The sequence below is a fragment of the Kogia breviceps genome, chromosome 16 (assembly GCF_026419965.1).
Source record: "Kogia breviceps isolate mKogBre1 chromosome 16, mKogBre1 haplotype 1, whole genome shotgun sequence".
Lineage (NCBI taxonomy): Eukaryota > Metazoa > Chordata > Mammalia > Artiodactyla > Physeteridae > Kogia > Kogia breviceps.
Window position 1 is genome coordinate 53,713,884 of NC_081325.1, and position 27,090 is coordinate 53,740,973.

At 40.4% G+C, this 27,090-nt stretch overlaps 2 protein-coding genes across 15 annotated transcripts in view; one reads left to right on the forward strand and one right to left on the reverse strand.

Annotated features, from left to right (window-relative positions):
* The window catches only part of RBM26 (RNA binding motif protein 26), an 84,341-nt gene extending 78,733 nt beyond the window's left edge, over nucleotides 1-5,608 (reverse strand). For 10 of the 13 annotated variants that reach the window (XM_067016689.1, XM_067016688.1, XM_067016683.1 and 7 more), the window contains exon 1: nucleotides 5,032-5,607. In XM_067016689.1, coding sequence (XP_066872790.1) covers nucleotides 5,032-5,102 — 71 coding nt within the window. In that variant the 5' untranslated portion in view covers nucleotides 5,103-5,607. Of the gene's footprint in view, nucleotides 1-5,031 lie in introns of all 13 variants that reach the window. The other 3 variants (XM_067016687.1, XM_067016686.1, XM_059042361.2) reach the window with 2 other exon arrangements.
* Nucleotides 5,244-27,090, forward strand: part of NDFIP2 (Nedd4 family interacting protein 2) — a 137,484-nt gene continuing 115,637 nt past the window's right edge. Inside the window, exons 1-3 of one of the 2 annotated variants that reach the window (XM_067016690.1) lie at nucleotides 5,244-5,659; nucleotides 5,750-5,910; nucleotides 23,585-23,697. Coding sequence is in view for 1 of the 2 variants with exons in the window: in XM_059042372.2 (XP_058898355.2) it covers nucleotides 5,877-5,910 (34 nt within the window). In the remaining variant the exon portion in view is untranslated. The other variant, XM_059042372.2, reaches the window with a different exon arrangement.

Sequence of the window (27,090 nt, forward strand, 5' to 3'; positions counted from 1 at the left end):
TACAAAGTATTTACATTTAATAAACAAATTCATTGGTAACATTGAGGTAAGCAATTTTGGTTGAATACAAGTAGCAAGAAACTATATTGTAAGGCATTAGGAAGTAAATGGCTGGGGCAAATCAGTGAAAAATTAAAGGCTGACCACTGTTTCACGATTTAACAGTGACAGGAAAAGAAAGCTAGCATGAAAGTGACTAGAAGTATGATTTAATTTTTTGTTTTATTTTTTGCTATTGTTGCTAAGCTTTTCCTCCTTAAGGAATGGGAGACTGATTCTGTGCCCAAAGGAGTCTGTAGAAAAGAAAAGATCAAGGGAGGGAAACAGGTATAAAGTTCAGAAATAAAAAGATCACCTTTCAGCTCTACCTGTAAAACAGGAACAAAAATAAATTATAATGTGGTAAGAAAGGTTTAATAACAAGTGTGGGTGAAGGGGAAAAGACTACAAAAACTCTAGGTTTCTTTCTTAAACTCTAAAGCACTGATAACCATGATGCTTTAGAACTCTGTTCCTTTACAATAGCAGCTACTACTCCAAAAATGTAATAGTAAAAAAGTGTATATATACACACACACAGAGTAATAGGAAAGAATACACTGTATTGTGTTGTAGTAAATTAAGAACAACGCTCCAGAGTCAAAAACTTGAGTTTAAATCACTGTTTAGTCACATGTAAAAGCTGTGACTCTGGGCTAGTATCTCAACTTCACGCTTTAGTGCCTCGGGGTCATCCCTTGCAAAATGGAGGTAACAGTATTTACCTCACAGAACTTGAAATACAAAACTTTAACAATGCATACAAATGTTAATGGTAGCAATAATAGTAATGTAACCTATTTGTGTTTAATCAACCCAGTATTTAAGAAAGGAGGGAAGGGCTAGGCTCTTTAAAATATGTCTCATTCAATCCTTTCAACTACAGAAAGAAACAAGTGTAATTCTCCCTATCACACCAACAAGGAAAAGGGAGGTTCATTTGCCTAGATTACTCAGTTAATAAGTGGCAGAGCTAAGATGTGGACAGTGGTCTATGTGGACACAAAAATGTTTTCTTTCCACTACACAATGCTACCTCCACAGCACTACATAGTAGCAGGAGCACAAAACTAGGCGTTTTGTTCTTTACTACTAAACTCAACAAAATCTGGGCACATCATTAAGTCCATATGTCTCTCAATTTTATTTTCTGAAAAATTAAGGGGTTTGATTAGATCTTGAGGCTTCTCTTAAACTAAAAATAATCCATGATTTTATTAAATCACCACATTTAGTGATGTGTAAACTCAGAAAAAGTTTTAAAACACAGCAGAAAACCTCTTCTGTTTAAAAAACAAAAAAACATCAAAAGAAGACAGCTTAATTTTTTTCCAGGACTGCACATTATGAAAAAGAAATCAATGTTAAAGGGAAGACCAACATCTAATTTTATTATTAGCATGCATGACTAAGCAAATGTTTGGGAGAACAAAAACATCAAGTATTTCAAGATGACAATTTTAACACCTATATTTTCAATAAATTATGAAAAAAAACTCAGAATCTTGATATACCTATGGACCTTATAATCAAATAAAATACAGATTTACCAACTTTTATTTCATGTTGAAACTGCAACCAGGTTGACTTTTTTTTTGTTAATGTCCATCTGAAAACTTTCCTCCCCTAAAACCCTTCACTGACATCCCAAATCCTTAACATGACTCAACCAGTCTCGTGTGATCTGGCTCCTCTCTCTGGAGCTATCCACTGGCTCTTTTTTCAGCTTCCTTCAATTCCTCCAAGACACCTCTTTTTCCCTTTATTTCAGGGCCTTCATACCATCTGCCCTCCAAAACCTTGCTGTCACAGCTCTCCATTCCCATCCTTTTGCCCCAGCGAACTGCTCTTCATCCATCCCGGCTGAGATGAAATATTATCATGCCAGGAAAGCCTTTCTTGACCTCCCAGACATATACTTTGACAGCATCCTGGATTTATAACACTCACTAGTCTTATGGTTACTTGTTCACCATCTGTCTTCCGTGCTAAGCGGTAAACAACATGAAGATGGTCATTTCGTGTCGTGTTTCCTACTATTTCCCCAATATCTAACACAGTGCTTAGCACAGAGTAGATTAAGCGCTCAATAAATATGTGCTGAATTAATACATTCAAATACGAGGCAAGTCCAAAACCATCAGATACTTTACTAGCACAAATAGCTAAAAAAGTTCTATACATGTTTCTGTCTTATCCTTGGTCCTTCATATGGTCCTGCCTCAAATAGGTGCTATATGACAATTACGAAGTAAAGCAAAAAAATCTCTTTAGATAACAAATACGTCTTCAAGTTTCACAAAACCAAGGTTAGAAACCACAAGTCTTAAATAACTGTAATCAGCTTTAAAAGTCACCTAAAAGAACTCACCTGAAATGCAATGAAAGGGACAGGAACGTGGAAAGGGGCTCACTTTTACCACAGCAGGTACATTATGAAAGCACCAATCCCAGCTCCTATCACCGTATGGGTTCTACAGGTAGTGCCTTATTCCAGCAGTAATGACTGCACTGCTACAGTCATCTGAGTAGGCTATATGATACCCAAAGATGCTTTATTAAAACTCAAGAAAAATTACAAGCAAAGTAGCTATAATCTTCAATTAGTGAAAAAAAAAAGGAAATGGTAATAAAGCTGATAATTTGAGAATTGAATGCTTTAAAAAGGGAATGCTATTTTAACTCAAAACATTCTTCTAAGTTTTCTGTTCACCTAACACTTATTGAGTGCTAATTACAAACCAGGCAGTGTTCAAAGATTTTCTTAATACATACTCATTATTTTCCCCATTTTAGACATGAGGAAGGAGGCACTGAGCTAAGTAACTTACCTAACATCATACAGCTGGTAAGTGGCAGAGGCAGAATTCAAAGGCAGCCATTCTGGCTCCAGGGTTCTCCCTCTCAACCACTATTACTACACTCCTGCCTACTCTCTCTCTCCAATCCACTGAAACAGGGCTTCTATCTGTACCACCCTACTCCAGTGAAACTTTTCACCTGAAGTTCACCAATGACTTCTACTTTGTCAAACCTAAGGGCCACAAATCTGCCTCCAGCTTTTTCATCCATTATGCAGTATCCCATCAAGTTGACAACCCTCCTCTTTTGTCATACATTTGTTTCATTAATGACATGTATCCCAATTTTCTTCCTACCTCAGACCTGGACTCTCTTCACTTCCCTATCTACACATTCTTCCTCAGAAACGTCCCAGTCTCATGGCTTTAAACACTATCTGCATGACTCCAAATATTTCTAGTCCTGGCCTGAGTTCTAGACTCATACCCAACTACTTATTTGACATCTCACTTAGATATATAATACCTTACACTTAATGATCAAAACCAACCACCCTACTCTTCTCCCCTCAACCTGTTCTCTCCAAGCCTTCTCTACCAACACGGATTCAGTTGCTTAGGCTAACTTCTTAGTTATCACCCTTGACTTCTCTTTCCCTTATCTCTCACACCCAATCGATCAGCAAGTTCTACCAGATCTATTCATTAAACATATTTAGTTCTGTCTCCACTATCACTCTAATAAAAATTATCTACAGCTCTGCCTACAACATCCTTCAGAATGGTCTCCTTCTCTTCTTGACCCCTCAACCTCCACAAAGCAGGTAGAGTTAAAACAAATACTTGACCCCTTAACCTCCACAAAGCAGGTAGAGTTAAAACAAAATCAAATCAATCCCTGCCTGCTTTAAATCATCTAATGTCTTCCCATTATAGTTCAAATTAAATCCTAGCTCTTAACCACAGCCTAGAAGATCCTACATGATTTGGCCCCAGCCTACATCTCAAACTTCACAACCTTCCACTCTCTCCCCCATCACAAGGTTCCCTGCAGCCACAACTGCCTGCTTTCTCTTCCCGGATCACACCGTGATCATTCCCACTAGAGCCTTTGCACTTGCTGTTCCTTCTGTAACGAGCACTCTCTCTCCAGACTTTTACACAGATAGTTCCTTCTGCTCCTTAGGTGTTGCTCAAATGTCACCGCCTCTGAGAGGCCTTCTAATCACTCTTTTACATGATCCTCTACTGTTAAAATCATCATTACTCTTATTACCTGAAATTAGCTTATCTACTTGTTTATTATGTCTTGCTGATTTTGGAATTTTAAAACTCTAGCCCCAACCCTCCCACAGTACATAGAAGGACCCTAATAAATGTATTAAATGAGTGGATATTCCCCGTTGTATTTTAAGCTGTTTATTGTAAGTCAACCAATTCTGATAAAACACTTGGCCCATATTTTGCGTGTATTAAAAGATAAATCCTTAAAACATTCAATTTTTCCAACCTAATACGTTTCAGCACTCTGAACCCCCTCAAACACACACACGCACACAGAGTCCACCTATAGAAACCTACTTAAAACTGCTAAACAGTCCATATGGATAGATTGCATTTTCTTCCTCCAAGCTAACAAATGCGTAGGCGGGAAAGGGGGAATTTTACTGGGCACCTTAGCACCTGTTACATCTTCAGTTAACAGAGGTGCTGATGAGCCAGACAGCACATGGGAGACATGGCCTTTCTTTCAGGGATTGTATGTAGGTAAAACGTGAGTGGCTAAGACGAGAACTGTTCTAATCCGTAATAAGGGCTATTCACCTCATTTAAAGAAACAAAAATAGTCTAGTGGACAGCGGATTATGCTCGGATTCACCAGAAGAAACCGATCTGGGGGCCCTCGGAAATACGAGTTGTGTGTGTAGGTTGTTGGGGTCGGTCTACAAATAACGGGAAAACAAGAGGAAGAGACATTGGTTTAAGAACCAACTCAGCGATAAGGTAAAGGTCAGCTCAGGCTCCCAGGCGTATTCTGAACCTGGGAACGAGGGTGGTAGAGGAGGAGAAAACACAGAGCCCTGGGACCTGCGTTCACCGCTTCGGCCTCCATGGAAGGCACTTGAGGCAACCGTGAGTCCACCTATCTCCCACTTCCACCCCTGCAAGGAAATAGCCCCCGGATACTCACATGGGCTCGAGAGTCTTGCTGAGCCAGGACTTGAGGGCCTCGAAGTTTTCAATGATCATTTTAGAAACCATCCACAGCGGCCCAGAGGCCCGTCACACTAGTCCGCCCGCCCAGGTCGCGGCCGCTACAGCCGCCGCTGCCCCCGCCCCCTCCTCCGCGCGCCGCCCGCGTGGGCCGCGGTGGGAGGCGCCGGTGGCAGGCTCCCGCGAGCCCCGATGGGCCAACAGCTCCGGGGGGACGGCCGCAGGCCGCGAGTCCACGGGATGCCAGGAGCTCCCCCTCCCTGGACCCCGGCCCCGGCTGAGGCAGCAACGGTTTGCCCGGGCCCTCCCCCTTCTCTCCACCCCAACGAATCTTCCTGGACCAGAGCGCGACACGCTCCTGGACCCGGGCTTTCTCTCAGCTTTGAGACCAGGTGCTGGTTGGCAACGCAGAAGAGGCAAAAGTGAAGAAAGCGAAGACGAAAGGCAGCTGAATGGGAACGATTCGGGGGGTCTTCCCGGCTCCCAGCACCCCCAAGAAGATGGCTGCCGATAAATCTCGCGAGAATTGTTGAAGTGTCGCGGTGACTCCCGGAGCCTGCTGGGAAGAGACGTCAGATGAGCGGAGAGCGTGCTGGGCAAGTGTTGTGAATTTGCGTCTTTGCGTGGCTGGTGGGCCCTGTGCTTTTTCACGCCTTGATTCTCTTAAGGAATAACGACTTTATTTTTTTTGCAAGGAGGGAAAGGCCGCTTATTTCAGAATCAGCGGGAACCCCAGCCCGTCCTCTGTAACAGACGGCGTGGCGCATCGGCTGGAACGACCCTGCGACGGGAGCGCTCCTCTGAGAGAGAGCGTCCACTGGGATGTGGCGGGATGCAGGCGACCTGGGGATTACAGGTGTGCTGCGCTGTGCTGCCTCCTCCGTTTACCTCAGGGTCCTGCAGTACTGTATTCTGCATGTGCTGTGCTGTGGACAAGATTGGGAAGAACGGGCTGGTCTCATGTAACGCACTGAGACCGCCAGAGGCTTAGTTAAGTCTTGTCCAGAATTACTCGACTTCATGTATGGGCAGAGCACTAATGACCTAGGGTTTCCTCCAACCCTTGATAGTTCTGAAATAGTTTCCAAACATCTTAAACTTTCGGACTTTTCCCCAGCTAGAAATAAGATAAGTGTTTGTGTTTTTAATTCTCTCCGTTTAGAGCCGATTCAGCCCCAGATAGCGAAATTACATAATACCACCTTCATATCAGCATCCTAAATAAAGTAACTTCCTTTCTCCTGGGTGATCAAATAAGTTTGATTCCTGCCTCAGTTGTTCTATTTGCTATTATTTACTTCCATTAAGGTACTAGGTGGAATTTTACAAAAAGTCTAGTGCCCGTTAACTGTAATGAAATGAAAATAATTCACAATATAGACACTTAAAGTAGACCAATAAAAAGCTTTTTATGGCAAACAGTGGTAGACTAAATTTTTAAGAACTCTGAGTTTATAATTTGCTAGAGTGAAGTGTCCTTAAGCAGTAAGTGGAAAAGATTTGATAGTCAGAAAAGCTTGACATTTGTTTTAAAATATAGCATGTAAAGTAGTATGCAAATTAGAAGCCTGCTACTGATTGATCAGGGTGTTGATTAACAAGTCATTTAGCTAAGTGAAATAAGCTGGATGCAAAAGGGAAACTATTCTGTGTTTCCACTTATGTGAGGTACCTAGAGTGGCCAAACCCCTAGAGACAGAAAAATAGAATGTTAGTTGCCAGGGGCAAGAGGGGTAGGGGAGAATGGGGAGCTATTTTTTAATGAGTAAAGAATTTCAGTTTGGGATGATGAAAAAGTTCTAAAGATAGGCGGTGTTGATGGTTGCACAATAATGTGAGTGTTGTGAACTGTACACTTAAAAATGGTTTAAAATGGTAAATTTTTGTGTATTTTGCCACAATTAAAAAATGATTTATAAATTTAATATTGCTAGGGAAAATGTAAAATCCTAATTGTTTACCCTGTCTGTTTAATAGCCTTGCCACGGACTGACTCCACCAGTTTTCAACCTCATCACCAACTGTTGGGTAACTCTGGCTTTCCACTCCAGCTAATCATTCTTCTGTTAAATGCTATATAATCCAGGGAAACAGATTTGCTCACCTTTCCCTCCTCCAAACATTTATTCACGTCATTTCCACAAGGAATGCTTCCACTTCTTTCTCTGGCTATTCAAGCCTTGCCCATACTTCTCTCTCAGTACCACTGCTACTGTATTTTTGAATCCTTCCTTATTTTTCCTAAACAATAGTAACAGCCTTTTAATTTCTCTGCGTCTTAGCTGCTCCCTTACCAGTTCATCTTCAGTTGCCTTCATCATATTGCCTTTAATAGCAGTTATAGTAAAATTTGGATCTAATCATGTTAGTTCCCTGCTTAAAGTCTGAAACAACTTCCATGTTGTCTTCAGGATAAAAATCCACGTTCTTTAACATCTATAAAGGACCTTTTTTTTTTTTTTTTTTTTTTTTTGCGGTACGCGGGCCTCTCCCTGTTGTGGCCTCTCCCGTTGCGGAGCACAGGCTCCGGTGCAGGCTCAGCGGCCATGGCTCACGGGCCCAGCCGCTCCACGGCATGTGGGATCTTCCCAGACCGGGGCATGAACCCGTGTCCCCTGCATCGGCAGGCGGACTCTCAACCACTGCGCCACCAGGGAAGCCCTAAAGGACCTTTTAAAATCAAACTCATGCTATATGCCTTAGAAACTTCTTTCACTGCCTTTCAGCCTTCGCTTCAGCCACCCTGAACTATTTCATGCTCCTTGAAAGAGGTGTGTTCTCTCACTAAACTGATCCATTGCAAAATGTGTTTCCTTCCCTTGCACTTGAATCCTACCCATCCATTAAATTCAGTGCATACAGCATCACCTTTAGAAAACCATCCTTGACCTCCCTGCTCTAAAGCAGGAGTCCCTCTGAGGTTTTATCACATCAGCCTGTGCTTGCGTCTATTATAACACTCATTGCTTTATTTTTGCAATTATCTGATTATCTGTTCATTAGTAGACTGGTTTTGAATCTCCTGTTCCATGCACAGCCCCTGATATATATGGTCAGTTCTCAATTCTCAATTTTTTGAATGTTCAAATGAAGCCCTGCCACTTCCAGGAAATCTTCCCTGAACAGTGTAGCTGATAGCAATCTCTTCCTCCTCTAAATCCTTAGTTACAGTGCTTGTTATCACTCCACGACTAGTCATCAGTGCTTCCTAGCATGATTCTCTTTCTTAACTATTATCATTTATCCCTCATCGCTTCAGTGCTTCATCTTCTTTAGCTTTGTCTTCAGTGGTGATAATTAGCGAATGTGATAAGTAGTGCAACTAAGAAAAGACTAAAACAACCCCCATAGACTACTTTATGTATTCAGTAACAAACATTTCAGAATGTCCATGATTAGGTTACCTCCTTAACATTTGCCAACATACCATGTTCCTTCAAAGCCCTGTGACTTTGTTAGCACTGTTCCTTTTGCCTGGAATGACTTTCCTTATTGCTCAAATACCAGATGCCCTAGGCAAAGGTTGTTGCCTCTTGGTTCTTACCTGTAGAATAGGAGTTAAAACGTCTTATTTAGTTTTTCATCTGTCTGTCTAACTAGATTATGAGCTCTTTAAGGACTAGGACTCAGGTTTATTCCTCTTTGTTCTTTCTGCACGTAGCACAGTGTCTGGAACTCAAAAATGTTTGCTGAAGGATATAAGAAGGAAGTAGAGGCAGGGGAAATATTTTCGATAGGCAAGTCATAATGATATATCTCCCAATAGGCCTACATCTCCTTATAGTTTACTTAGCTGCCCTGATCCTAGGAATATTCTCTAGAGTATACTTAACTCCTCCTTAGGTTCTTCCAGTTCTCTCACCTAGCTGATGGAGACAATCGTATTACTCTCAGTGGTGCTTTAGGGGTCTTGATTAAACACTTAGCCTGTATTTCAACGTCACAAATATATTCTATATTTTTTCTTCTATTTTATAGTCAGTACTCTGTCCCAAGAATCACGTTTAGGCCTTTATTCTCTCTGGAATACATGCCTTTATTTGGTGTAAGGTGGGGATCTAGCCTATTTTTTCCCCAAACAGCAGGCCAGTTCTTCTCTATAATTCTACTGAACAGTCTCTCCCTTCCCCATTGATTTTCATGCCACCTTTATCATATATTCATATTTCCATTTATGTATGGCTCTGGTTCTGACCTCTTTTTCAGTTGGTCTCTTTGTCCATGATGATGCCAGTACCATGTTGTTTTTATTTACTATTGTCTTATAGACTGTTTTAATATGTAAGAGTGAAAAATCCCTCCCCTTTGCTCTTGTCTTTCAAATTTGACTTAGCTAACTGAACCCTTGGTCTACTAAATACTTCCTAGAACAAGACTGTTGAGCTTAAAAAAAATAAGATCCTTTATTGAATTTATAGATTAATTTGGGTTGAATTGGCATCCTGTGTAGCAGTCACAGAGGTACTTTGCTCAGCTCTATCTTTGAGAAAGGACTCCCTGCCCAACTGCAAGGCATGTAGTTAGCTGACAGCCTTCACTCATTAACTTCTTCTGGGTTCACCTCAGCTTCCAAGCTGAAGTTACACTATTTTCAGGGCTACCCCTCTCTTCCATGCCCATCCTCAGCTAAAGACTGCGTAAGGCATAGTATAAGGGCCTAATGTCAACATTAGGATGACAGAGGCCTTTTCAGGCCTGCATGGCAGTCTGATGGCTCTCCCTGCCTAACCCTACTTTCTCCCTTTCTTTCACAAATGCTATCCTCCAGTAAACCTTTTGTACTTCTAACTCCACCTCAGCATCTACTTCCCAAAGAACCTGACCTATGACACAAGTCATCTGATTCATTCTATTTTTATAAATTTTTTTTAAATTATAGTTAATAAAATCTAACCGTCCCTTCTGGCCCAATTACTTCTTTGAAACCATCCGTAGCCACCTTCATTTAATATGATGTCTCTCAGGACATACATTCTAACAAATCTTTGACTTTCTATGGCCATCACTGATTTAGCCCCTATCGTTTTATTTTTATTTATTTTATTTTTATTTTATTTTATTTTATTTTTCGATACGCGGGTCTCTCACTGCTGTGGCCTCTGTCGCTGCAGAGCACAGGTTCCGGACGCGCATGCTCAGCGGCCGTGGCTCACGGGCTCAGCGGCCATGGCTCACGGGCCCAGCCGCTCCGCGGCATGTGGGATCCTCCTGGACCGGGGCACAAACCCGTGTCCCCTGCATTCGCAGGCAGACTGTCAACCACTGCGCCACCAGGGAAGCCCTATCGTTTTATTTTTTAATGCACATATACTTTATCCCCTGTGGCCTCTTTAGTACCTTGTTTCATCAGTTACTTCCTTATCTCATGTTTGCAACTCTTTTACTCTGTTGGGTCTTTCCAATTCATCATTCAACAAATGTTTACTAAAGGTCGGCTCTGTTTCATATACTACTACTTGCTGAGAATACAGTGATGGACAAACAAGGCATGGTATCTGCCCTATGGAGCTTATAGCCTAATTTAGAAAGGGAGACATTTAATGGAAAATCATATAGGAAAAAAAATTTAATTTTTATAATTAAATTTTTAATTTTAATACAAATTATATTAGGTATTATGAAAGAAAATAGAAACATGAACCATTATAACAATTTAGACTGGAAAGACTCAAGCATGGCTTCTCTTAGACTATAGTGTTTAAATGGTTAAGAAGGGGAGTAATAGAAGTTAGCCAAGTGAAACAAAATAGAGACAGGAACATTCAAGGCAGACATAATAGCTTGTGGGATGTTCCAGAGGTAAGGAAGAGCTAGGCTCTGAAAGAAAGCCAGAGAGGTGGGAGGGTATCAGGTTAGGGGGAAACTGTAGGCTGTAGGTCAAATTAGGTAAACAAGAGCCACATTAAGATTTTTGAACTAGATTTTATTTAAAATATGATACACAAACATTGAAAAGTTTTTCAGTATGACAGGATGAATTGAAAACATGAACATATGTACATACTTCTTTTAAAAGAAATAGCTTAATTAAATTTGGGAATTTTAAAATAAAAACAGAAGGGAGGCACATCACTTTTAACATAATAATGCCAGGATTTTTATTTCGCTAGAAGTGAATCAAGAGCTGGACTTCCCTGGTGGCACAGTGGTTAAGAATCCACCCGCCAATGCAGGGGACACGGGTTCGAGCCCTGGTCCGGGAAGCAGAGCAACTAAGCCCGTGCACCACAACTACTGAGCCTGCGCTCTAGAGCCCGTGAGCCACAACTACCGAGCCCACATGCTGCAACTACTGAAGCCTGCGCGCCTCGAGCCCGTGCTCCGCAACGAAAAGGCACCGCAACAAGAAGCGTGCACACCGCAACGAGTAGCCCCCGCTTGCCGCAACTAGAGAAAGCCCGCACGCAGTAAAGAAGACCCAATGCAACCAAAAAATAAATAAATTTATTTTTTTTTAAAGTGAATCAAGAGCATGTTAATAAAGGGAATACAGTTTTCTCATCTGAGACTAGGCACTGATGACTTGGAAAGACAAATAATGCTTGCTGTGGTAAGGTATATCTTTAGGTAATTTAAGAGGAAACATTTCAGCAATTGCTGATAGTGTAAATTGGGATCAGAGGACATTCTATCATTTCCCCCTTAATAAGTTCAGAGCACTTCTAGTAAAAAAAGTGTTTGTGGGACAATCACCAGTTCTTCAGCGGGCACTCCATTTATACCTATAATTGCTTATAATGACTCCATATAGCAGTACTTTTATAGAAGGGACCCAAAACAGTATAGAGTAAGAAGACTAGGAGTTGTGCTATTAATACCCTGAGCTCTTTATTTTATTCCACATAGGGGGAGGAAAATTACTAAAAAAAAAAAAAAAAAAAGAAAGAAAAAGAATGCTGTCCAATAAAAATATAGTGTGAGCCACATATGTAATTTTAAGTTTTCTAGTTACTTTTTCAAAAAGTAAAAAAAAAGTGAAATTAATTTTAGTGATATATTTTGTCTAACTTATCCACAATATTTTCACTTCACTGTGCAATTAATATAAAAATAATTGAGATATTTTACTTTGTTGTTGTTACTAAGTCTTTGAAATCTGGTGTGTATTTTTACACTTACAGGTCATCTCAATTCAAACAAGCTGCATCACAAATGCTCAATAGCCACACATTGCTAGTGGCTATGGTACTGGACAGTGCAGCTTTAAAACTTTAGAGGGTGCCTCACGTGGGCATTTAATTGTACCTGATGTCTGTTGTTTCAGTGTTATTGGTCGTTTTCCTCTGCTCAGGTTCTGCCCCCCATAAGAGTGGGCTTGAATTTCAAAAGCCCTAATTAAGGTTCTACATCATTACTTTTGTAATAGACAGTTTTGTCCTAAGGCTACCAAGGAAATAAGAACAAAATGTAGAGGTGAACCTTCTTCAAAAGACTGTTTATTCCTTCCCTCTTTTCTATTAGCCATAGTAGTATTTGCCATAAGAGAGGGAAGTAGAGGATAGGGTATACATAGTTTTCTTCTGATTCTTGGCTTGAAGACAAGACAAAGACATCTCCACAATAAATATTTGTTTTTTAAAAAGCAATGGCATGAAATGATATGACAGAGTCCCCAGAGAAGCTTTCTAGGGATCATATGCATATTACCATTGTAAATACCTACTTCTCATGGAATACCAAAGTGAAGTTTGTGAATCTGCTTTGCTCTCTCTTGGGATGGTTTTCTCGAGCTCTTTTTCCTTACAGTAGCTAGGGAGATATCATATGCAGCATAAAAGATGATCCCCAGGAATCTTGGCTCTCAGTCTAAGCTGTCAGACTCACTTAGGTTATGGTTTTTGTTCTCCAGCGTTCATTCCTTCAACAAATACATACTGACAGCCTACTATGTGGCTATGAACTGCTCTAGGCCCTGGAGATACAGATGTAAACAAGACAGGCAAGGTCTTTGCCTTCATGGAACTTGTATTCTAGCCAGTCTGTTAGGCCCCCCAGGGATCTTTTTGTTTCCTGGGTCTCCCTACCTTAGTATATATTTTTTAATGTTTTTTGTTATGGAAAAATTTTAATGTATCCAAAAGCAGAAAAAAGTATAATCTTTCCTATCATCCAGTTTTAACAGTAATCAACTCTGGTCAATTTTATTTCATTGACACTCCATCTTCTCTCCTTAGCCCATTTTAAATTATTTTGACAGATTATCACATCATTTCACTGACAGATGATTTTAATAATATTACATATTTGATTCCTCTGGCAACTGAGATTTACACCTATCATCATCTGTGGCAGTTTATATAGGAGACTTTGTAAATGTGTTTGTGTGTATGAATATGTAATATATGTATACATGCAACATATAGATATATGCATATATATTTTCAAACTCCATCCAATCATTATTTTTTTTTTTTTTTTTTTTTTTTTTTTTTTTTTTTTTTTCCGGTATGCGGGCCTCTCACTGTTGTGGCCTCTCCCATTGCGGAGCACAGGCTCCGGACGCGCAGGCCTAGTGGCCATGGCTCACGGGCTTAGTTGCTCCACGGCATGTGGGATCTTCCCGGACCAGGGCACGAACCCGTGTCTCCTGCATCGGCAGGCGGATTCTCAACCACTGCGCCACCAGGGAAGCCCCAATCATTATTTTTTAATAACTTTATTTATTTGCTTTTGGCTGCATTGGGTCTTCGTTGCTGCACGTGGGCTTTCTCTAGTTGCGGCGAGCGGGGGCTACTCTTCGTTGTGGTGTGTGGGCTTCTCATTACGGTGGCTTTTCTTGTGGAGCAGGGGCTCTAGGCACGCGGGCTTCAGTAGCTGTGGCACGTGGGCTCAGTAGTTGTGGCTGGGGGGCTCTAGAGCTCAGGCTCAGTAGTTGTGGCACACGGGCTTAGTTGCTCTGCGGCATGTGGGCTCTTCCAGGACCAGGGCTTGAACCTGTGTCCCATGCATCGACAGGCAGATTCTTAACCACTGCGCCACCAGGGACACCCCATTATTATCTATTGAATCTCCCTCTGAAGTACACATAGAATCTACTCATTGTCATTCAACCTAGACTATACGCAGCAGCAAAGAAATCCATAAAATCCCATTCTAATCATATCACTATTTAAAACCCTTTATTGACTCCCCATTTCTCAGGCTGAAGAACAAATTTATTAACAAAAATACCTAGCTGAGGGGCTTCCCTGGTGGCGCAGTGGTTGGGAGTCCGCCTGCCGATGCAGGGGACGCGGGTTTGTGCCCCGGTCCGGGAGGATCCCACATGCCGCGGAGCGGCTGGGCCCATGAGCGCGTCTGGAGCCTGTGCTCCGCAACGGGAGAGGCCACAGTTGTGAGAGGCCCGCGTACCGCAAAAAACAAACAAACAAAAAACCTAACTGAAATTTAGTGTGTTTTATGATATTAAGCGCTGTGCTAAGCGCTTTATATTTATTATGTTAATCATCACAGCTTAGCATTTCCATTTTACTGCTGAGGAAATTAAGGCTTTGAGTTGCCCAGTCATATACAGTGAGTGCCCAAGCATGGCAGAGATTGAACCCAGGTCAGTAGACAACAAAGACCACATCTTTTAACTACATCTTTACTAGATCTTTCATTAACTGGTGCTTGCCTAGTTCTCCAGGTCTATCTCTTACTTCATTACCTTTCACACTCTACAGTGCTGCCACACTAAAGTATTTGTAGTTCCTAAAGAAACAGTAGTGCATGATGCAATAGACAAACTGATATATGCTGAAGCGCCAAAGCAGGAACATGAGTATATTTTTCAGAGAATTCAAGATTTCTTTTAAAGTATTAAACTACACATGCTGAGAAAAACCAGAAGGACTTTCCTACATGTATTTTATTTCATTTTATTTATTTATTTATTTTTAAAACATCTTTATTGGAGTATAATTGCTTTACAATGGTGTTAGTTTCTCCTTTATAACAAAGTGGATCAGCTATACATATACATATATCCCCCATCTCCTCCCTCTTGCATCTCCCTGCCACCCTCCCTATCCCACCCCTCTAGGTGGACACAAAGCACGGAGCTCATCTCCCTATGCTATGCGGCTGCTTCCCACTAGCTACCTATTTTACATTTGGTAGTGTATATATGTCCATGCCACTCTCTCACTTCATCCCAGCTTACCCTTCCAACTCCCCGCATCCTCAACTCCATTCTCTACGTCTGTATCTTTATTCCTGTCCTGCCCCTAGGTTTTTCAGAAGCATCTTTTTTTTTTAGATTCCATATATATGTGTTAGCAAATGGTATTTGTTTTCTTCTTTCTGACTTACTTCACTCTATGACAGACTCTAGGTCCATCCACCTCACTACAAATAACTCCACTTCGTTTCTTTTTATGGCTGAGTAATATTCCATTGTATATATGTGCCACATCTTCTTTATCCATTCATCTGTTGATGGACACTTAGGGTGCTTCCATGTCCTGGCTATTGTAAATAGTGCTGCAAATGAACATTGGGGTGCATGTAGCTTTTTGAATTATGGTTTTCTCAAGGTGTATGCCCAGGAGTGGGACTGCTAGGTCGGTCGTATGGTAGTTCTATTTTTAGGTTTTTAAAGAACCTCCATGCTGTTCTCCATAGTGGCTGTATCAATTTACATTCCACCAACAGTGCAAGAGTGTTCCCTTTTCTCCACACCCTCTCCATCATTTGTTTGTAGATTTTATGATGATGGCCATTCTGGGTAGTGTGAGGGGATACCTCATTAGTTTTGATTTGCATTTCTCTAATGATTAGTGATGTTGAGCATTCTTTCATGTGTTTGTTGGCAATCTGTGTATCTTCTTTGGAGAAATGTCTATGTAGGCTGCCCATTTTTGGATTGGGTTTTTTGTTTTTTTGATATTGAGCTGCATGAGCTGCTTGTAAATTTTGGAGATTAATCCTTTGTCAGTTGCTTCGTTTGCAGATATTTTCTCCCATTCTGAGGGTTGTCTTTTCATCTTGTTTATGATTTCCTTTGCTTTGCAAAAACTTTTAAGTTTCACTAGGTCCCATCTGTTTATTTTTGTTTTTATTTCCATTTCTCTAGGAGGTGGGTCAAAAAGGATCTTGCTGTGATTTATGTCCTAGAGTGTTCTTCGTATGTTTTCCTCTAAGAGTTTTATAGTGTTTGGACTTAAATTTAGGTCTTTAATCCATTTGGAGTTTATTTTCGTGTATGATGTTAGGGAGCATTCTGATTTCATTCTTTTACATGTAGCTGGCCAGTTTTCCCAGCATCACTTATTGAACAGGCTGTCTTTTCTCCATTGTATATTCTTGCCTCCTTTATCAAAGATAAGGTGACCATATGTGCGTGGGTTTATCTCTGGGCTTCCTATCATGTTCCATTGATCTATATTTCTGTTTTTGTGCCAGTACCATACTGTCTTGATTACTGTAGTGTCGTAGTATTGAAGTCCGGGAGCCTGATTCCTCCAGCTCTGTTTTTCTTTCTCAAGATTGCTTTGGCTATTCGGGGTCTTTTGTGTTTCCATACAAATTGTGAAATTTTTTGTTCTAGTTCTATGAAAAATGCCATTGGTAGTTTCATAGGGATTGCACTGAATCTGTAGATTGCTTTGGGTAGTAAGTCATTTTCACAATGTTGATTCTTCCAATCCAAGAACATGGCATATCTCTCCATCTGTTGGTATCATCTTTCTTTCATCAGTGTCTTATAGTTTTCTGCATACAGGTCTTTTGTCTCCCTAGGTAGGTTTATTCCTAGGTATTTTATTCTTTCTGTTGCAGTGGTAAATGGGAGTGTTTCCTTAATTTCTGTGTCAGATTTTTCATCATTAATGTATAGGAATGCAAGATATTTCTGTGCATTGATTTTGTATCCTGCTACTTTACCAAATTCATTGATTAGCTCTAGTAGTTTTCTGGTAGCATCTTTAGGATTCTCTATGTATAGTATCATGTCGTCTGCAAACAGTGACAGCTTTACTTCTTCTTTTCTGATTTGGATTCCTTTTATTTCTTTTTCTTCTCAGATTGCTGTGACTAAAACTTCCAAAACTGTGTTGAATAATAGTGGTGAGAGTGGACAAACTTGTCTTGTTCCTGATCTTAGAGGAAATGCTTTCAGGTTTTCACCATGGAGAATGATGTTGGCTGTGGGTTTGTCATATATGGCCTTTATTATGTTGAGGTAGGTTCCCTCTACGCCTACTTTCTGGAGGGCTTTTATCATAAATGGGTGTTGAATTTTCTCAAAAGTTTTTTCTGCATCTGTTGAGATGATCATATGGTTTTTCTCCTTCAGTTTGTTACTATGGTGTATCACATTGATTGATTTGCATATACTGAAGACTCCTTGCATTCCTGGGATAAACCCCACTTGATCATGGTGTATGATCCTTTTCATGGGCTGTTGGATTCTGTTTGCTAGTGTTTTGTTGAGGATTTTTGCATCTATGTTCATCACTGATATTGGCCTGTAGTTTTCTTTCTTTGTGACATCATTGTCTGGTTTTGGTATCAGGGTGATGGTGGCCTCATAGAATGAGTTTGGGAATGTTCTTCCCTCTGCTATATTTTGGAAGAGTTTGAGAAGGATAGGTGTTAGCTCTTCTCAAAATGTTTGATAGAATTCACCTGTGAAGCCATCTGGTCCTGGGCTTTTGTTTGTTGGAAGATTTTAAGCACAGTCTCAATTTCACTGCTTGTGATTGGGCTGTTTATGTTTTCTATTTCTTCCTGGTTCAGTCTTGGAAGGTTGTGCTTTTCTAAGAATTTGTCCATTTCTTCCAGGTTGTCCATTTTATTGGCCTATAGTTGCTTGTAGTAATCTCTCATGATCTTTTGTATTTCTGCAGTGTCAGTTGTTATTTCTCTTTTTTCATTTCTAATTCTATTGATTTGAATCTTCTCCCTTTTTTTCTTCATGAGTCTGTCTGGCTAATGGTTTATCGATTTTGTTTATCTTCTCAAAGAGCCAGCTTTTAGTTTTATTGACCTTTGCTATTGTTTCCCTCATTTCTTTTTCATTTATTTGTGATCTGATCTTTATTATTTCTTTCCTTCTTCTAACTTTGGGGGTTTTTTGTTCTTCTTTCTCTGATTGCTTTAGGTGTAAGGTTAGGTTGTTCATTTGAGATGTTTCTTATTTCTTGGGGTAGGATTGTATTGCTATAAACTTCCCATTTAGAACTGTTTTGCTGCATCCCATAGGTTTTGGATAATCATGTTTTCATTGTCATTTGTTTCTAGGTATTTTGTGATTTCCTCTTTGATTTCTTCAGTGATCTCTTGGTTATTAAGTAGTGTATTGTTTAACCTCCATGTATTTTTATTTTTTACATATTTTTTCCTGTAATTGATATCTAGTCTCACAGCGTTGTGGTCGGAAAAGATACTTGGTATGATTTCAATTTTCTTAAATTTACCAAAGCTTGAGTTGTGACCCAACATATGATCTATCCTGGAGAATGTTCCATGAGCATTTGAGAAGAAAGTGTATTCTGTTGTTTTTCGATGGAATGGCCTATAAATATCAATTAAGTCCATCTTGTTGAATGTATCATTTAAAGCTTGTGTTTCCTTATTTATTTTCATTTTGGATGATCTGTCCATTGGTGAAAGTGGGGTGTTAAAGTCCCCTACTATGATTGTGTTACTGTCGATTTCCCCTTTTATGGCTGTTAGCATTTGCCTTATATATTGAGGTGCTCCTCTGTTGGGTGCATAAATATTTACAATTGTTATATCTTCTTCTGGGATTGATCCCTTGATCATTATGTGGTGTCCTTCTTTGTCTCTTGTAATAGTCTTTATTTTAAAGTCCATTTTGTCTGATATGAGAATTGGTACTCCAGCTTTCTTTTGATTTCCATTTGCATGGAATATCTTTTTCCATCCCCTCCCTTTCAGTCTGTATGTGTCCCTAGGTCGGAAGTGGGTCTCTTGTAGACAGCATATACAAGGGTCTCATTTTTGTATCCAGTCTGTGTCTTTTTGGCTGGAGCATTTAATCCTTTAACCTTTAAGGTAGTTATCAATATGTATGTTGCTATTACCATTTTCTTAATTGTTTTGGGTTTGTTATTGTAGGTCTTTTCCTTCTCTTGTGTTTCCTGCCTAGGGAAGTTCCTTTAGCATTTGTTGTAAAGCTGTTTTGGTGGTGCTGAATTCTCTTAGCTTTGCTTGTCTGTAAAGGTTTTAATTTCTCCATCGAATCTGAATGAGATCCTTGCTGGGTAGAGTAATCTTGATTGTAGGTTTTTGCTTTCATCACTTTAACTATGTCCTGCCACTCCCTTCTGGCTTGCAGAGTTTCTGCTGAAAGATCAGCTGTTAACCTTATGGGAATTCCCTTGTATGTTATTTGTTGTTTTTCCCTTGCTGCTTTTAATATTTTTTCATTGTATTTAATTTTTGGTAGTTTGATTAATATGTGTCTTGGTGTGTTTCTCCTTGGATTTATCCTGTAAGGGATTGTCTGCACTTCCTGGACTTGATTGACTATATCCTTTCCCATATTAGGGCAGTTTTCAACTATAATCTCTTCAAATATTTTCTCAGTCCTTTTTTTTTTCCTCTTCTTCTTCTGGGACCCCTCTAATTCAAATATTGGTGCATTTAATGTTGTCCCAGAGGTCTCTGAGACTGTTCACAGTTCTTTTCATTCTTTTTTCTTTATTCTGCTCTGTGGTAGTTATTTCCACTATTTTATCTTCCAGGTCACTTATCCGTTCTTCTGCCTCAGTTATTCTGCTTTTGATTCCTTCTAGAGAATTTTTAATTTCATTTATTGTGTTGTCCATCATTGTTTGTTTGCTCTTTAGTTCTTCTAGGTCCTTGTTAAACGTTTCTTGTATTTTCTCCATTCTGTTTCCAAGATTTTGGATCATCTTTACTATCATTACTCTGAATTCTTTTTCAGGTAGACTGCCTATTTCCTCTTCATTTGTTTGGTCTGGTGGGTTTTTACCTTGCTCCTTCATCTGTTGCATATTTCTCTGTCTGCCCATTTTGCTTAACTTACTCAGTTAGGGGTCTCCTTTCCGTTGGCTGCAGGTTCATAGTTCCCGTTGTTTTTGGTGTCTGCCCCCAGTGGCTAAGGTTGGCTTAGTGGGTTGGGTAGCCTTCCTGGTGGAGGGGACTGGTGCCTGTGTTCTGGTGGATGAGGCTGGATCTTGTCTTTCTGGTGGGCAGGGCTGCATCCGGTGGTGTGTTTTGAGGTGTCTGTAAACTTAGTATGATTTTAGGCAGCCTCTCTGCTAAAGATTGGGATTGAGTTCCTGTCTTGCTAGTTGTTTGGCATAGGGCGTCCAGCACTGTAGCTTGCTTGTCATCGAGTGGAGCTGGGTCTTAGCATTGAGATGGAGATCTCTGGGAGAGCTTTCACCATTTGATATTATGCAGAGCCAGGAGGTCTCTGGTGGACCAATGTCCTGAACTCAGTTCTCTCACCTCAGAGGCACAGGCCTGACACCCGACCGGAGTACCAAGACCCTGTCGGCCACATGGCTCTGATATTATAAGTGCCAGAAGCCTCTTACCAGCGGTCTCAGCCACAAAGTATCCTCTTACTGACATTCTCTGCGCCTTTGTAGGAGCTGCGGTCCCCCACCTGGCTGCGTGCTCTTCTGGCTCTGCACCGACCCTCCTTCCTCCAAGTGCCTGGAGGTGGCGCCCTGGGCCTTGTGTGCCTTTTTCCCTGCACGTGTTTTATAATTAGCATTAATTTTTATTTTGAATTTCAAATGGAAGAACATAGCAATATTTTTGAGGCATGGGGCCTATAAAGTCCTTAATCTATTCCTAGCTGTCCTTTATTCTATTCCAAGCATGCTGTCCTTTATTCTGTTCTTCACACAAGGAGCCCTTGCTGTTTAGAATGTTTACCATGCCCAACCCTATTCTTTACCTAACTCCTAATCACCCTTCAGGATTTATCCTAAAAATCACTTCCTCCAGAAAGACTTCCCTGACTAGGCCAAGTGTTCACAGTGCTTACCTTGCTTATAATTATATCACACTGTATTGTTAATATTTGTCTATTACCACATTAAAAGATTAGGTTCCTTGAAGGCAAAAGCTTTTTTCCATTCACGGTTTTATTCCCAGTGTGCAACATACAAAAGGTGGTTTTTTTTTTTTTTTTTCAAACAAAGGTTTATTAGCTTGCTGCAGCAAGGAGGTGCACACATAATGGAGAGTTCAACATTTTAACAGGTAGAAGTTAAGGAAGATTATCGACAGTTTGCAGGACTGTAGTTAGTCATTGGATGGCCTTGGCAGAGATAGGTCAGAATTCGTAAACTACGAAGTTGTTGGAATAATCAGCGGTCTTATCTTTAGAAGACATGCCTTTGTGTGGAGTTATTGTTAGGTTAGTTTGTCTGTTGTCTTATTTAGAACACCATGACGTGTTGTTAAGTGTCTGAACTTAGTTTGTCTTGCATATCATGGTTTTGTACAGTTTTTCTATTTAGTGACTCATTATATAGTTTTGCAAGTTGTGGTTTCTGTTTCAATTTTCAGTTCCGCCCTCACATCCTAGTTGCCAGCTGAACTGGTTTTCCCTTTACCAGAAGATTAATGACAAACGTCCTGTCCTCAAGGAGTTCCCAGTCTAGGCTATTACAATATAATCTGCTATGTGCCATAATAGATATATGAGTAAGGCATTACACAGTTCAGGAAAAATAACTTTTTTTTAAAACTACCATTTTGTTTAAATCCTGCCATATGCAAAGCTCTATATACAATTATGTACTAGGCAAGTTACATATATTATTTTATTTAATCCTCAACAATCCTATGAAATTGGTGCTATTTTTCTTATCATTTTAAAGTCAAGAAATTGAGATACAGAAAGGTTAAATAAACCGTTGAAGGTCACCCAGCTAAGAAGTGATAGATTGAAGACTTTATTAGACAAACATTTGGTGGGTACTATTCTAGGTGCTTTATCTCATCTCCAAAATAGACTTTTTTTTTTTTTTTTTTTTTTTTTCTGTACGCGGGCTTCTCACTGTTGTGGCCTCTCCCATTGCGGAGCACAGGCTCCAGATGCGCAGGCTCAGCGGCCGTGGCTCACGGGCCAAGACGCTCCACGGCACGTGGGATCTTCCCGGAACGGGGCACGAACCCGTGTCCCCTGCATCGGCAAGCGGACTCTCAACCACTGCGCCACCGGAAAAGCCCTAAAATAGACTTCTGAAGTAAACACCATTCTTTATCTTATTTAACTATTGAGGAAACTGAGACAGGGGACATAAAGTAACTCATCTAAGATCACAGAGCTCATGACCACATTGTAGAGGCAGGATTCAGACCCAGGCAGCCTGGCTTCGTGGTCCGTGCACATCACCGCCTTTTCTGATGCTTCTCTTGAGCCCTGTTATTGGGCTCCTACATCTTTGTTCTTAACCGCTGTGCCATTGTGCCTCCCTGGCAAAGAAGAAGCTTTAAAGAACGGTTGAGTGTGCTGGTGTGGTGGATAAGTAGGATATTTCTGAATGGGTCAGAGAGTCAAGGCTATTCCATTCTATTCAGAGGAGGAGCCCTGTGAGAAGCCCTGGGAGCAGGAAAGTCTCTGCTCACTTGGGGAATGGTGAGGTTTGAGGAACTCTGAATGCATAGGATGGGGAGTGGTGACAGCTGATAGACTTGTGTATTGGGACCAGATTTAGACTTCACAGCCACCCCTCACATTTGACTAAAAGGATGCTCCTCTTCTCAGTACCACTGTTGGCTCTGAAAAACAGTTCTGGTCATAATGCATCCCCAAAGGAAAGAGATATGTCATTACCCAAGGTACTCATGCCGGAGGCAGTTACAAAAGAGAAGGTCCAGAAGTGGGTTAAGCAAAGAGACCTTTAGGGGAAAAGTGCTACTTAAGAAATATTCTTATGTCACCGCTTTCAGTCAATTCCGATTCTTAAATAGTAGCTTTTATTTATGGAGTTCTGGGAGCTGACATGCATTTCCTCTTTACGTCAATCCCACAAGGTAGGTATCGTTCATGACCCAACTGTATAGATGAGAGAACTGAGGCTCAGAGGACTCAGGAGTTTGGGCAGGTCACACAGTGGCAGCTGGTAGAGCCAAGATTTCAACCTGGTTTGTCCGATTCCAGAGCCTGTTCTGCCATACAGCCCCAAGAAGTCTGTGTTCTTTTAGCTTGTGAAAGTGCAGAATATTCCAAACACAGCAGGCAGTCAAATGCTATGGAGAGCTGGTAGTCAGGAGAGGGAAGAGCAGTGGTGGGCCCAAGAGGAGGCGACCTTGATCCCTGTGCATTCTGTATCAGACCCACCCCTCTTTGCATACATCATTGGGATTTACTGGTATCGATTAAATAGTGTCCAGTCAAATAGTAACCCAGTGTTACTCCTTGGACAGCAAGAAATAGTCCAAAAAACGAAGGCATAAGATTCTGACCCCCCTTGGGCAATGGAGCTTCCCTCAGTTTTTCTGGGGCATGGGCTCAATAGACAATTAGCAGATGTGTTAGTGTTGACCTTTCTGTTACCAACCTAGTGATTTTCTTATTTGACTAATGACAGGTAGCCTCATTAGGAGCCGTGGGCACAGAGAAATCTTCGTTGTCTCTGGACAAGTGATGATCTTTGTTAATTTGGGGTATGGCATTCCACTTCTTCACAGCGTCAGCGAAAAGGTAATGGCAGCAGCTAGTGAGCCCTAACTGTACATTTGGGAGATGAAGGAAATTATTTATTGTTATTTTTTTTCTGTAGAGTATGCTCGTGGATTAATTGTATTAACTGGTTAACTTAACCTAAGATTGACTTGTTCCTTTGGCCCTGTGGTTGTCCCTACCAGGGGCAATGGTAGGCATGTGGCCAATGAGAGCCTAAGCTGTAGTTAGGCCAGCAGGGTCTGAATCCTGATGCCTTGATTTATCTTGGACAAGTCATTTAAACTTTCTGCACATTAATTTTTTCATTTCTAAAATGGGAATAATAAGATAATACATTTTTTTAATTGTCATTTATCATTGGCGGGGGGGGGGTGCGGGGAGGCGGCAGTTCTGTATAGTAATTGTGATGGTATTATGCTCATGATGGTAATTGACACTTGTCTATCTCTCAGGGTACCAGAAAGTGAAACATTAGTCACAGGATTGTTTGTTTTTTTAATGGCCTTTCTTTGATATTTGTCATTCTCCCAGAGAAAGGGGAAAAAATAAAATGAACTGGTTTAAAAAAGAATTAACAAAGGTTTTTTGGGGTTTGTCTTGTATTTTAAGGAGCTAGAAAGTCAAAGGAGTTTAAAGGCTATCTCTACTCATATTTTCAAGCCCATGGTAAATTACTACAGTAATGGCCCTGCAATTTGTTCACACTTTCCATATCCACTTTCACAGTTTCATCCCACAGCAATTTTGGACTTGGCCATGTGATTTGCTTTGACTAAATGAGATTAAAGCAAATATGCTGAGATAAATATGATACAAGTCAACAGCTTGAAAAGTACTTGCACATCTTTTTGAACCCTGAGAACCCCAGACCACCATGTGAAGAAGTCCCAACTAGATTCAGCCTGCGAACCACCAGACGTGTGAGAAAGACCACCCTAAACCACTCAGCTTCTGCCTAGCCAGCCCAAACTATAATGTCCCAGCAACTCACAGAACGATGAGAAATAATAAACGCTTTTAAGCCATTAATTTGAGGTGGGTAGTTATGTAGTGAATACTAACTGACACAAAGCCCAACAAACACATGCTGAGGCTTGTTTTCTCTATCAACATGTATTTTTCTTATGACACAGCTCTAACTTTCCTTCTATCATTCATTCAGCCAATATTCGTAGCTGATTTACTCTTATAAAAGGAGATTCATGTTTTGAATGAAATTAAGGTAAATTATGGCATCAAAGAGTGCCGAACAGCAAGCCTCCTAGGCAACAGGAATCAGCATACCTCTAAGAATCAGAGCAGCCAATATTTATTCCTTCATGGACTTTTTCTATAGAGTGCTCCTGCATTCCAATGACACAATAGCAACCACCTACCCTGGGCTTCTCTGTTCAAGATACAAATGATCAGGATAGAGAAGCTAATCGATTGAGCTTGAGTCTATGTGTATCTCTTCACCAAGGAAGAGGGATTTACTAACAGCATAAATTGGAGGACAGGGCATGTAATCACAGATAACACTTTAACAGGAATCAAATTCTGATTCTTTTTCTTTAATAATTACCTTATTTGCATGTAATTTTCCAGAAGATGGATATTAATTTGGGAACTGTATGTCCAAAAAGCAAATTTAAATCACAAGTAAAACACAAGCACCCATATAGCCCAACAAAACCAGTGGAAATTATCATTGTGAAAGACTTACTGGGAATTGAAGAAACAATAATGATCTATGAGAGCTGCTTAGCTGAGAGGTTCTGGATCAGGGTGTCTCGTGAAGTTGCAGTAAAGATGTCTGCTGGGGCCACAGTCTTTGAAGCTTTGCCTGGGGCTAGAGGTTCTTCTTCCAAAATAGCTGTTGGCAGGAGTCCTTACTTCCACACCATGTGGGCCTCTTCAGGAGGATGTTTGTGCCTCATGACATTGCAGCTGGCATCCCCCAAAGCAAGCAATCCAAGAGAGAGCAAGTAGGAAACCACAATATCTTTTATGAATTAGCTTTGGAAGTCTAATACTTTCACTTTCACCACATTTTACTCATTAGAGTCAAATACAGCCCACATTCAAGGGGGAAGGAATTAGTACTCACCTTTAGAAATGAGATGTATGAAAGAATTTGTGGACGTATTTTAAAGCCATGGCGCTACCCTTGAGGCTGGGTGAATACCACATCAGTGATTCCTTCAGCAGCCTCATCAGAGAATTGGCTGTTTGCCTGCCTATACTACCTTTCGGGATAGAGGCTTTAATGATATGTTGGTTAATGTTTATCAACTGCCTTTCTAGAAAACAAAATGTATAGATACATATGTATGTTTATAAGTTGTACTGATATAAAAGATGTGTAGCACACAATTTACAAATAATGAAATATACAATACTCTTTATTATAAATTCCATACAACAAATTGGTTCTCACAAAATGTTTTAGTTGATTTTTGCCAAGTGCTTATATGTGTAACATTTTCTGTGTCACTTTCTTACATCTAGACAATCAACAAAACAAATCAAGAGCAGCTCTGTAGCACTTGCCATTTCCAAATGCTCCCACCATAGCCAATTTCAGGTTACTGACATGATGTCACTGAATGCAGAGTTGGAAAGAAATTTGCAGTAACACACCATTATACAGTATTTTCACTATACAGATACAATAGATGTAAATAACCTGAGTAGCATAGATAATAATAAAATAAAGTAGAATAATTAGGAAATGAATTTTGAGTACTTTTTTGCCTTTTTAATAGAATTAATGTTATTTTAAGTTTAGATAATTTCATTTTTATTAGAAGCTGTTTTTAAACAACTAGCTTGCAAAATTCTTGAAAAATTAACAATCACGTTTCATAAGGTGCTAACAGCTGACTCCAGCACACCATTGACTAGAAACACCTTTATCTTCCACCACATGGGGAATTCCCAGTATTTCAACAATCAGAATTGAACCCATGAACCAACCAACAAAAACAACATCTTATGTAAGAAGCATGAGTTTTGAAAGAGGAATGTCAGTAGAACAAACAACTGGAAAATACAACTGATAAAACAGAAAGATGAAAACCTGAATTGCTTTTTTAAGGCATCATTAAAGAAATTTAAGTAAAACAGAAAATAAATAATTTAGTAGATAAATAGGAGGATAAGTTGGTCACCACTGAGACACTAATCAATGATCTGGAATATAGAAATGAAAAGAGAAGAGAGGGCTTCCTTGGTGGCGCAGTGGTTGAGAGTCCGCCTGCCGATGCAGGGGACACGGGTTCGTGCCCCGGTCTGGGAGGATCCCACATGCCGTGGAGCGGCTGGGCCCGTGAGCCATGGCCGCTGAGCCTGCGCGTCTGGAGTCTGTGTTCCACAATGGGACGCAAAAAAAAAAAAAAAAAAAAAAAGGAAGAGAAGTAGCTATTAGTT